The sequence below is a fragment of the Periophthalmus magnuspinnatus genome, chromosome 3 (assembly GCF_009829125.3).
Source record: "Periophthalmus magnuspinnatus isolate fPerMag1 chromosome 3, fPerMag1.2.pri, whole genome shotgun sequence".
NCBI lineage: Eukaryota > Metazoa > Chordata > Actinopteri > Gobiiformes > Gobiidae > Periophthalmus > Periophthalmus magnuspinnatus.
In genome coordinates, this window is record NC_047128.1 from 17,667,496 (window position 1) to 17,680,889 (window position 13,394).

General features: G+C 37.1%; 1 protein-coding gene across 1 annotated transcript in view; it reads left to right on the plus strand.

Moving 5' to 3' along the window:
• Positions 1 to 148: 148 nt before the first annotated feature.
• ddb1 (damage-specific DNA binding protein 1) overlaps positions 149 to 13,394 on the plus strand; it is a 92,052-nt gene continuing 78,806 nt past the window's right edge. The window contains exons 1-8 of the mRNA XM_055229847.1: positions 149 to 154; positions 355 to 471; positions 1,364 to 1,585; positions 2,515 to 2,629; positions 3,225 to 3,322; positions 8,838 to 8,996; positions 11,158 to 11,241; positions 12,173 to 12,289. Coding sequence (XP_055085822.1) covers positions 149 to 154; positions 355 to 471; positions 1,364 to 1,585; positions 2,515 to 2,629; positions 3,225 to 3,322; positions 8,838 to 8,996; positions 11,158 to 11,241; positions 12,173 to 12,289 — 918 coding nt within the window. The remainder of the gene's footprint in view (positions 155 to 354; positions 472 to 1,363; positions 1,586 to 2,514; positions 2,630 to 3,224; positions 3,323 to 8,837; positions 8,997 to 11,157; positions 11,242 to 12,172; positions 12,290 to 13,394) is intronic.

Sequence of the window (13,394 nt, forward strand, 5' to 3'; positions counted from 1 at the left end):
GCACATCGTTCGTAGATTTAGAAAATAGAATCCAACCCACTTAACGTGACTGTAGGGTGCATATCCCCATCACAATAGCACAGAAAGCATACATCTGTTGTTATTTATGTATTTACCTGTTCCAAAAGTTCCAAAAAACAATGCTACAATGAGAGCAAAAATATTAAAGTAAATAAAAAATAGCGAAATTGTGAACTGAACCACACAATATATATTATGAAAAATGTCATAATCTCATCTTTTCTCATGCTTGTGGAACCAATCTTGTCTTGTCTCCCACCCCTATTGCTTCCCAGCACCAAGCCCCAAACCTTTAGATTCAAACTTCAATATTTATTTCTGTGTTCTCTTTAGGGTGAGAGCAAAGACCTGTTGTTCATCTTAACGTCCAAGTATAACGCTTGTATATTGGAGTACAAACAGAATGGAGAAAGCATTGACATAATCACACGCGCCCACGGGAATGTACAGGTGAGTGAAACACTCATTATTTCATGCAGGACTTCTCATAGAGTTCTGTAGAGAACTGTACAGCAGTGGTTGTGCTTGAGGATAATTGCAGTTCAACATTGTGACTGACAGGGTGTTTACTGTATGTCTGAAATAGGCCCTTGCGTGTTTTTAAAACTCAGTGTGTCTGTGGTGTGCATGAACGTGTGACCACATCATGTGAGGAACATTGCAGTAATAAAGGGATGTTGTGAAAGTTTAGGAAATATGCAAGATGTAAGCTCTCTGTGGACGTGGGGATGAGGCGTTGTCGAGAAAGCGCATTTTTAGTTCAGCTTTAGCCCAGTACCTCCAAGAAGGCAATGGTCAAAACTGTCAAACCCATCAAAATGACAGACTGCCTTCAGAATTTACCAGGAAACTATGGAGAATTCTTGTAACCTCTGCTATGTAGAGAGTAGTAATATGATTTTAAGGTCCAGCTTGTTTTTAGACCACAAAGACAAAGTAACTAAAATGTTTAAGTATTTGTAAATCCTGGATTTATATATGCATACATTGATGCATATATATGCATGCAAGAATGTTCCTGCTATCAAAATGTAAGTAAACAGCAAGAGATTTTTATATTTATAATTAAATTAGCTATCAAACGCGATTTTTACCCAAAACCAGCCACAGATGGTGATATGTAAAAATAAATAATTAATAATAATAATAATAATAATAATAATAATAATAATAATAATAATAATAATAATAATAATAATAATAATAATAATAATAAATCAGCAAACTAAATGTACACCTCACATAACCATGTATCCATCTTGATACTGAAGGATCACTTTGATAAATTATAATTCCATGAAATGGTTGTACTGGTCATCCTAAATCTCATCTTGTATCCCAGGATCGTATTGGTCGTCCCTCAGAGACGGGCATCATTGGGATTGTGGACCCTGAGTGCAGGATGATCGGTCTGCGTCTGTATGATGGCCTGTTTAAAGTCATTCCTCTGGATCGGGACAACAGAGAACTCAAAGCCTTCAACATCAGGCTGGAGGAGCTACAGGTGATCGATGTGCACTTCCTGTACGGATGCCCCGCCCCCACTGTCTGCTTCATCTACCAGGTACTACCAGCACACACCCTCTGCTCTAGAATTCAGATTATTTTAGGCCATTGGATGTATTTCGATCAAAGAAACAAGTACCTTTACCATGCACAAACTCACAGTAGTATTTTTTTCACTAAGGCGTTACATATGAACATACAATCGTAATTAACATGGAGAATCCAGGCTCAGATGGTGCATTAAGCAGAGGTTTGATCAGGCCACAGTGCCACCATCTTTATCCAGGCTTGGAAACTAAATGTTGGGGCTGTTGTACACCAAAATGTTTGTTATATTGAACTTATGATGATTACAATTTTTGAAGTGACATTTTAAGTAGTACAATTGGTAATCAGGGCTATTTCATCAGGAAACCTGAAGGTGACCAATTATTGGTCTGGGTACCAGGCTATAGTTTGGCTGTAGTTTGGAAACCCCTGATGTCGAAGTTGTGCAACTTTATTAAAACATACTGGAATTTAAAAGTTCTTTAATTGATGAACTGCGCACCGCAAGCTGGACAGCATTGTACATGAGAAAAATAATTAAGTTTGTGAGCGAGAACAATTTATGCATTTAAAAAGTAATTACACATTTCGGTTTTAAAGTGTATTTTTTATTAAGCATGACATTAAATAAGCAGTAAATCAGTTCAGTTAATGTGCTTTAAAAACACATTTGGGAGGAAAAAGTGCAACGTTTAATCATGCAAAACAAATATAAAAGGTTTAAATCCAGCTCATAATGGTTTACCCTTTGAAACATATGTCCTCACAATTCATTTATGAATAGTACAACTAGTACTATTCATAAATGAATTGTGAATGAAAACCCCACTCTGCCATGTAGCCAGGTCACACACTATATGAGTGGGCTGTATTTTCCTCACAGAACTGGTGAGCAAAATGAAAGTGGACATTGAGGCTAATGCTGTGTGCTGTGTGCAGGATCCACAGGGACGCCACGTCAAAACCTACGAGGTCTCACTGAGGGAGAAAGAGTTCAACAAAGGACCTTGGAAACAGGAGAATGTTGAGGCCGAGGCTTCTATGGTCATCCCAGGTGAGTGGAGCACGCTCTCATGTGGTGCTCTGTACTGGACTGAACTCAGGACTAAATGATTTGGGGAAAAATAGGTAATTGTGATGTTACTGACAAGCACTGTGATTTATGGTTTAATAATGGGATTCTGTTCATATTTTTATGTATTAGTGTCAGTCAAATTAGTCCAAGAATCACATTTCAGAACATTTTGTGTTTGTATAGATCTAAGCAACAGAGTTAGCAGTTTTTATGCAGAATAAAATCACATTATACAGATACTGAAAAGTTGTGAGCTTTTGCCAGTTTAACACCACTGCTCCTTCATTCAATTTATTCATCAGCAAGGCATGTCTTTACTTCACCAATAATATTCGTAGTTGGCCACAGCCCTACTCTATATATTAGTAATAAGAGAAAAATATCACTGCTTTCTGTGCTATTTTTTTTAGATCTTACAAATGCTGTATGAATCATGACTATTCATACCATTTTGAAAAAAAAAATCTACTTAACACAAATGTCTTTAATTGTATCAAATGATCAATCAAATGATTATTCAATTGCTAAAAAGTGCTTTAAGCCTTCTCAAGTGTAATCTTGTGTTGTATTTCAGTGCCAGAACCATTTGGAGGCGCTATAATCATAGGACAAGAGTCTATCACTTACCACAATGGAGACAAGTACTTGGCCATTGCTCCACCCACCATCAAGGTAAGAACTACTCCTTTAATAAGTTTTTGTTTAAGCAGACAATCTTTTGGATAGAATATCTAGTCAAATCTGGGATAATTGCTATGCCAATGCCAGAAGCTACTAATTGGTAGAAATATATATATATATATATATATATATATATATACCGATGTGTGCACCTTTTAGTATATCGGCCATTGGGTTTAAAGCTCCAGTAGAGGCTGATATTTTGTTCTGGCTGACCTGCTGCATAAAGCTTTATTTGAACATTTAACTCTGAATAGGACAATACACAAACATGACTACACTGGTCTCTTACACATTGGTGGTAAAAATGGTTGTGGGTTAGTGTGTGTAAATTAAAATAGTTTGGTGAAAATAATCAAAATCAGCCCAAAAATATCAACAGAGCTTATTGGCCAGCGGTTTCTCTGGATTATCAGTATCGGCATCAGCCTGGAAAAAAAAACGGTCTACTTCTACTAATTGGTCAAACAATGCTGTTTGGTATGTTAGCTTTACACCTGAGGGTACAGTCTGATAATGTTTCTGAAATACAATCATGTTTTTTGTCAAAAATAAGTGCACTGTTCCGTTTATATTTAACAGCCCAGTCCCAGAGCCAGAGCTCATTTTCCAGTGTCCTGCTTCTATAATTAAACTAAGCAGTGTGTGTCGCTGTGTCCCTGTCACCTCCTCATACATTTTGAACAAAGCCTGCAGTGTTCTAACAGAGCCTGTATATACAAGGGATTAGGCCTGAGTCAGTTAGCAATCATGATTTTCAATTTTATTTTGTATTATAGTATTTAAAACACATACAAATGGATTTCAATATTAATTTTCTGAATGTAGACATGCATAATTTAAATCATTTCGTTGTCAAATTCAAATTTCTCTTGATTAAAATTTGCTTTGTTTTATCTAGTTGGTTGTGCTCACCAGATGTCACAAGTTGCTGCAGGGCCTGTTTAAAGTGAAAGTGCCGCTTGTAGAACTTTTGACTATTCAAAGGATGGAATAATTAGTTTTGAATGGTCCTAATTTTCCATCACTCTTGAAATCTTTGATTGTGGCTAATAATCTGATGATTCTCACAGATAAACAGTTGAGAAAGTTAAGAGTTAATAAAATCTGGTCCGTTGAAATTGCTGTGTGGAGAAGGGATGCCACAATATCCCATTTTAGTGTTACAATTAACGATTAAAGAAGCTTAAAGAGGAGGTATTATGCAAAGTTGACTTTTTATATCTTTCTCCCATGTTATACCATGTTATATTACTTAGTTCTCTCATCAAAAGATGCCTGAAGAGGTTTTAGATGTCATCCTCCATGCATGTTTAAGTAATTTTTCCGGGCCCTATGAAAGCCGTTTAATTATTTCATTGCCATTTAACAAAAAGAAATTCAAATTTTTCTCAATTTAAAATTTGCTTTTTTTTAATGTAATTGGTTGTGCTCACCAGATGTCACAAGTCGCTTCACTTCAGGGCCTATTTAAAGTGAAAGTGACATGGAGGACAGGTAGGGTGTTTGTTAAAATCCAAATGCAGATATTTTGAACTGGTTTTGTGGAGTATGGATGATTTGTTTTAGTCAAAATGTCATAATTGACTATTTGCGTAGTGAATTAAACATGTGCAATTCAAATACTGATTTTACTGACAACTATTGTAATGTTATTTATTTTATTTATTAATACAGAAAATTTGACGTGAAGTTTAGGTTGCCATTTCCATGTATTTGTATTTGAGCAAAATACCAGTTACAGAGAATCAGGAAGTATGTGGGTAGCATGCTAGTTGCTAGCTTTACACTCACAACTTTGGACCACCTCAAACTGTTTAATGAACTATGTTGTATTTTAAGATGGTGAATATCAAGTACACTGCTTCGAAGCAATTATCCAATCAGAAAGCAGAATGAGTCCCACACTTTGAGTCGCCAGATACTGTGACTAAACCAGCTGGAACTACCACAGAAACCCAAGCACCTGCATCCAGCAGTCCCAGCTCAGTGACAGTGTGGCTCTAAGCTTTCAGTTTAGGCGTGGTCTGTCCACACACTGAGAACGTGCAAACCTTTATGCTGTTCACTATTAAACTGTTCATATTTAAGAGCCATTTTTTGCAAATTTATTGCAAACTTTGTGTTAAAAAAAACAACAACCTAAATTTAAATTCGTGCTGCCTTCAATGGCCTCTGCAATTTCAATTAATATGTGACATCACACATGACTACCCTAATGAAAGCCAGGTGTTTCTGATCACAAACACACAAACAGAGATTGAAGTGTAGATACCTGTTAGACCAATCACACTTCTTTTTTTTTTTTTTTTTTTTTTTTTTACAAGTTTGAACACATCCCAAACCCTACGTTTTAATATCTCTGTTCTTTTTACTTGTGGTTAGAATTACACAGTTCAACATTTTCTTCTGCCAGAACAAATGTACGCAATTAAGATGACCTTTTCTTGGTCTATTTAATTTTTTCTATTATAATGAATGCCACTTGTAGAACTTTTGACCATTCAAAAGAAATAAAAATAATTTGTTTTGAATGGTCCTAATCTTTCACTGTTCTTAAACCCCTTGATTGCGACTAATGATCTGTGAGTGCTTAAATGAGCTCATCACATAGAACAGTTTGAAAGTTAAGAGTTAAAATCTGGTCTGATGAAATTGCTATGTAGAGTAGGGATGCCACAATATCCCATTTTAATCTTAATTAAGGATTACAGAAATCCTTCATTCACTTTCATTCACTGTCTAATAGATCACCATTCCTCTCTTTGGGACCATCTGAAAAATGTCCTGTATGGTATTTCCTAGCATAACTTAAAGGGGAGGCGTTATGCAAAATCAACTTTCTGTACATTTCTACCCCATTATAACATTTTCTCTCATCAAAAACATGCCTGGAGAGGTTTTATGTTTCATGTTTCAGTAATTTAGCAAACTCTCCAGGGCCCTATTCAGTGTGCAGTAGTTTCATTATGGGGATGCACAATGTTTGTGTTGTGATAGTATTCTGAAGGGGGAGTGACTTGGGGGTGTGTGAGAACTCAGAGTGTCATAAACAAAAGTGAAATATGGTGATCAAACTATGTGTTGGCAATTAATACCCTATAGAAGTGTAATACCCGCTCTTTAAGTTATTTATGTTTTTAGAGACCTGTGGTTTTTTGAGGAGGTAACAACATTATAACCTGGACTAAAGCTCAAAAGAGTCAGTTTTGTGCAGTATAGGACCTTTTAAATTAGATTGCTGATTGAAGAAAAATCCCAGTCTGCATTCATTCCATTACAGCTCTTATACAGTCGACCCTCATGTAAACCATGTAATGTCTGTGTTTTTGCTATTCAGCCCATAGTTCAGTCCGCCTGTGTAACCAATGCAAATTTCATTCACAAAAGTTCCAGCGATGTTTTAAAGCATTAGTATTCAACAAAGAAGCGTCTTTTAAGGCCCAGCACAAAACGTACGACAATGTTCAGGGCTTTATTAATAAATTGTCACTTTGGAGTCGGGAGGGAAGATAAATGCCGAATGTGTGCCTGTGAAATGATTCATACATTTTTGAAAGCAGTCTTTGGTGGCCACGATATAACAAGCTAATTACCTGCCATTCAAGAGAGGTACTAGGATTTTCTATTTTTCCACGCACAAATCCACACTCACGGCTTCGACAAAAGATGTAAGCAATGCAGGCGTAAGACGGATTGGGAAAATTAGTTTTGTGGAAGTTCGGCCAAGTGAGAAATTACAGTAGGCGGTGACAATAAACCAACGTGAGTGAGGAGGAACGCTGCTGGAGAGGGCTCAGTCAGGCTTCATAAGTCGAATGCCATTTCCAATCAAGACTATTATTGTAGCAAGTTTATCCAGAAGTGCGGAGGAAGATAAGAGGTGTCAGGGCTTCTCGGTGCACGGGCGTAATGCTCGGAAAGAATTGTCGGAACGATTTTGGGAATGGATCTAATTGAAATTCAGCAATTTTGTATGGAAATGTTGAAGAGTATTGACGCTCAGGAGAGACTGAAAGAAAACCTGCTTAACTAACTAACTAGCAGAAGGTCTCTAATGAACTGCAAACACATTTAATTTCAACATTTAAAGTCACATTTAAAGTTTCTCATGGAGGGTGTCGTTGTGTTATTGTTTTGCCTCAAATGTTCCACAGTGTAACATTAAACTAAAAAGAGGGGGGTATTATGACAAGTAGATTTTTTTTTTTTTTTTAAGCTTTGTACCGTGTTCTAACATTGTTCCCTCATCACATTTCTGAAGAGGTTTTAGATGTCCATGCTTGTTTGAGTATTTTGATGATCTCTCCCAGGCCTTATTCAAACCCTCCTACGTTTAGCGTAAGATTCTGCGCTATACTCCTCCCGCAACCCTGTGTCACCCATGGTCCCACAAGACAATTCTCCATAAAAATAAAAAAAACATGATGCCAAACTGTATATAAGAACTTGACAAATGCAAGGTGCAGTAGTTTCATTAGTGGGATGTGATGGCACTCTGAAGGGGGAGTGCAAAGGGGACGGAACTCAGAGTATCAAAAAGGAAAGCGAAACTTATAAAACATATTAATATATTGTTTTCAGTGATTATAGCATTTTCAAACAATAAAAAGGTAACATGGTGACCTGAATATGTTATGTGTTAGCAGTTATTACCCTGAAGAACTAAAATACTCCCTCTTTAATCTTTATGGAGGCAAGAATGTGGTGCCAACTGGTCAAGTTACAGTTACTATAAAAAAAACCCATAAAGTAAATGTTGGATGTACTGAATGACATGCTGTGGAACATTCCAGCCAAAGGAAATGTCCATGAGACAAGCAGGTGGTGGACCTCCCCACCACAAAAGTTACGTAGTGCACCTTTAATGACCCCGATATGGAAACTGGTTAAGGGTTAGAAGTTTTGATAGACCACATAGAGATTATATATTTGGTTCTCTACAGAGGACATTATATCTTGTTACTTAGTGCAGATTTAACAATTTGCTTTTTGCATCAGTAATGTCATGATTATGATGTGATTTTGATTGGCTTTTCTGACAAGTCTGCAGTGGATTTGAGTATAATAGAGGGGGAACAGTTTCATTGTAGGCCAGTAGGTGTCACTCTAGGGCTGTGAAGTAGACCTGGATGGCCATTACGCTTTTACAAGGTTCTATATAAGAAGTGATTCACTGTTCTACCAGGCTGCTTTCACAGGAGGTTGTTTTTCCACAATAACTCATTTTTTGGGACTATATTGGAATATTTTGTCTGAATCTTTCAGTTCAGTTCACTTTCAAGTTTTCAAGCAATTTACAACATAAAATCCAAAATATCACTTGCTTTAATTTTAAATACAATTTGCAAGTGGTGTCTTTGTTAAACCAATTAGTCGTGCATGTTTTGAGACTACAGTGGATAGCATGTATCAAAGTACCTGTGGCCAGTATTGGACTTTGGGACAGCCAATACAATACTCCGGTCTGCGCTAAACTAAACCCTGTGTTTGTGTCTGACCACAGCAAAGCACCATCGTGTGTCACAACCGCGTAGATCCCAACGGCTCGCGCTACCTACTGGGGGACATGGAGGGCCGGCTCTTCATGCTGCTGCTGGAGAAGGAGGAGCTGATGGACGGCACCGTGGCTCTCAAAGACCTGCACGTGGAGCTGCTCGGAGAGGTAACCCACCCAACTCCAAGCCTGGATTTCCATCTACTCAAGTCTCGTTAGCCATATGATTCTGCCATTGTATCCTGTAAGTCTGACACAGCTTGGTTTGAAGGCGATTTGAAGGTAGAGCTAACAGGCGCACAGTAAACCAATCGGACAAATACAACTATTGAACTGCTTTTTAAGTCTTGCACAGCTAGATCTTTTAATCTCCAAATCTAATGAGCATGGCAAAAATGATCGAGCTGCCAGTTGCTCTGCTGTTATAGACCTGTCCCGGTTGTTGAAATTGGATGCAAGCAGCGGCCATCTTGGGAAAAGACATTTTAACTAAACCCACACTCTCTCTGTGATTATTGATTGTATTTGGAGGAACAAAGCCAGATAGACTTTCTCTGAAGAAAATAAACCACTGTGATCACAATTACTGTGAACCCACTAGAAGAGGTAGGGGAAATATTTTTAAAAATTGAAAATATGATTGGTTGTTTTATTGAGATAACCAAAATTTTAATATTGAGTGTGTAGTCTACTGTAAAAACTAATCAAAATGCTGAAACAAGAGCTGATTAAAAATACAAATGAAACTATAACTTGCAGAATAAACTTTCACATACAGGTAAAGTGTTAAAAATAGTACATTGAGTTTATATAGCGCCTTTCAAGACACTTAAAGCACTTAACATTCATTTCAGTCATCCACTTTACACTTGGTGGTGGTAAGTTACTATTGTAGCCACAGATGCTCTGGGACAGACTGAAGGAAGCAAGGCTGCCAATCTGCATCATCAGCCGCTCCAACCACCACCAGTCAGGCTCACACAACATTCATATTAGGGAATGAGGGTGGTACACGTGGTACTATAAAGAAAAGATGTTTAAGATTGAAAATGACATTCTATTGTCTATAAAGAGTGTTTTAAATCTCAATATGGCATCAGAATTAGTATTGAGAATCGAATCTATTCCTTAGTACCAAAATCAAGTTTGAAATTTTAGTGTCATGACAATACTAAACATGTTTTAACTGTTCCTCTTCTTTCCATTTAATTTCATTGCATTTTATTGAGTGCTTATTCACTGTTTTTGGCCTTGACAGGTACAAATCCATAGCTGCACTCTTGTTTAAAGGTTTGTACATTAGAGCAAGCTGCACTAATAGCACTTGTGTCTATGAAACACATTAAGTGTGCAGGGTCAAACACAGACACGTCTTGTTGTCTTGTCTCAAAATTTTTTGCTTTGAAAATGCACAGTAGTAAATAGTCTCAATCTGTGACTTTACTAGATTCACTAGAGTATGAATTGCATGGTCTATTGAAAAAATATTTAATATCACCTCCAATTTTAGCACCATTTATTACAATGATTTCTAAAATAACTTTGGCAGACGCTCAAGGACATGTGCTTACTTCTCTTTTGTGCGCTGTATGAAAACAGACAGAAGACATTTCAAACTGCTCACATAATTGTAGCTTATTTAAACAGAGTTATAATTGTGTGATAGCTACAATTAAAGTTCTGATGTTGCCAGGTTGATTCGCACCACTTCAAAATGTAGAATCCTTTTGATCAGTATGATTTTGTAAGTAAATGATGGGGTAAGTTAGGCAGTCTCGCCATTATCCGTTATCTCTTTTGTGAACACTTTTTTTTTTTTTTTCTTTTGAACTGAACAATTTAGATCTTTATTTGGAAATCAGTTTGTTTTTTTGTGACAATTATTGTGATTGGGATTAAGTTTGCAGTGTTTCAGTTTTAGTGTTTTTTAAATTTCAGTTTACCTTGCACTTTGTAACAACATGTTCAGGTGCATTAAAGGTCCTGTTTTACACAAAATTGACTCCTGTGAGCTTCTAGCCTCATCAAAAACATATCCAGAGTTGTGTTTTGTTTCATTTCTGCATGTTTAAGGAACTCTGCATTATAGGCAGAGTGTTTTCAGATTGAGAGATGAACACAGCCTTGCAGGATTTGTGTGACAAACATGTGTGAATCAAAGCACAACGTTTAACTGGTAGGTTTTAGCCATTGTGATACACGATATCTTAAGAGGACTTTTTATTGATTGTAATTGTCTTTTGAAAGTGAAATTACAATTGTGATTGGCGTTCGTCTTGCAGCCCTGCATTGACTGAGTATGTCCAGTGACAGTGTTTTGTTTCTGCAGACGTCTATTGCTGAGTGTCTGACCTACCTGGACAACGGGGTGGTGTTTGTCGGCTCCAGACTGGGCGACTCTCAGTTAGTCAAGGTAAGAGCCACTATGTTTACAGTGTAACAGTGATACTGCATGGTTTCATACAACACCTTTACTAAGTAAATAAGTAAAAGCACGAACATGGGTATTTTGTTCATTATTTATTTTAAGTGCTGGAAAATTATTTTCTTGCAAGTTATTTTTCCTGCTCCCATTGAATGCATCATCAGAGGCCTGATTTCTGAATCCAATTGGAGGGGGATGTGAAGGGAGGGGAGTTGAGTGACGGATGAGGCTGAACAAAGGTCAGTTGAGAGGAGGGAGGAGGAGGGGACAGGTTTTACCTCTGCCATCTACTGATTAAGTCTCAGATAGTTTGATTTATTTTTATGATGGCAAAAATAAAACCTTAAAAACCTCCTATTGACTGATGTATCCAGTCAGCTGTTCAATGTGAGGATAGTTTTTAATCTAAATTATTTATCTTGTAATTAGAACATTTCATCACTGCACTTTCTGTAAATTGAACAGAAATAACATTGATCACAGACATAATTAAATGCTCTAGACTTAGTGAAGGAAGATATTTTGCAATAACAACTTTGAATAGCTACAGTTTTGCAACATTATCTCCTTCGGGATGCTTCCCATAGCAAAATGTTATGGTTGTGTGTGATTTTTTGGTCTTCTTGGCTGTCCTGCCGAACGATTAGCCATCTAAAATGAGGGCGTGGTAAAAGCTCTCAAAACTATCTCGTATCTCTCTTTATCTGACCCAATCTGCACCAGCAGGGCTACACCTGCACAGGAGTTTTTCGAAAACCACCTTTTATACATAAATACTTTGTTTCCTAGTACTTTTTATCTAAAGATAGATTAAACCTGTTCAACCTGCATTTTTACATATAAATACCAAAATGTGTGAAATCACTAAACCAAATAAATGTGGAAGTGCTTTATACGTTGTGTATGTCTGTGTATGCAGCTGAACGTGGACAGTAATGACCAGGGTTCGTTTGTGACCGTCATGGAGACCTTCACCAACCTGGGGCCCATCGTGGATATGTGTGTGGTGGACCTGGAGAGACAAGGCCAGGGACAGGTAAGAGCATTCGAACACACTATTCTCATGGGCTAAAATAAAGAAATGCACCACAGCTTCAACTTTACATGTTCTCTATGAGCTGGATCAGAGAAAGGTGCACCGTTTACCCTGCTGATGGATGGTCTGACAGCCGACTCTGTGGCAGTGGAATATACCTTGTAGGGCTGCACAATATATTGCAAAAGTATCGATATCACGACAATGACTGATGCAGTAATCGATTATATAACACTTTACAATTTATGATTTTTTTTAAATTCCAAAATAAGTCTTGATTAAGTCAGGATTTTTTTCTCTATTTCTCAGGTTTTGTAAACAAAAGTGTATTTATCATAAATACATTTAAAATCAGTGTTTATTGTTTAAGATATCCAATATATATTATGTGACATTTGACTTTAATAAGCTTTTAACTATCTCATAATGTTTATACTTCATCATTCCTGTTTTGACCTAATGCCTAACTCCGCCCACTGCTCTGTACTTATGACTGTTCCAAAATTTGGGTCAAATGTGTAAGATTCAAAAATGTTGTACGGTGGTCCTTTGTTTATCGCAGGGGATACGTTCTAAAAATAATCTGCAATAGGCGAAATCCGCAAGGTAGTTTTTTTTTTTAGCTTTATTTTTTACAATTATTATATATGTTTTAAGCCTGTAAAACCGCTCAGGGTTCGAGGGTTCGAATAGTGCCTGGGAGAAATCATAAGATTACTCAAACATTCATGAATGACGTATGAAACTACTTCAGGCATGTTTTTGATGAGGGAACGTTATAACATGGTAGAAAGCTTCAAAAAGTCTAACTGTACTCTTGTCTACTCCCTCCACCTGCATATTAGAGATCAACCGATATGTTTTTGTTTTTGGGTTTTTGTTATGGCCGATGTCAATACCGATAGTTTAGAGTCCAGAGCAAGTGATGGCTGATACGCTTTGCCAATATTTTTGGGGCAATATGCAGGGAGAGTTTTGATTATTTTCCCCAGATGATTTAATTTAAATTTGCTACAAACTAGCCCCAAACTCTTTTTTACCACAATGATTTAATACAGACAGATAGCTGCACAAAACGTGACTACACAGCCGTCTAAAAGTGTTA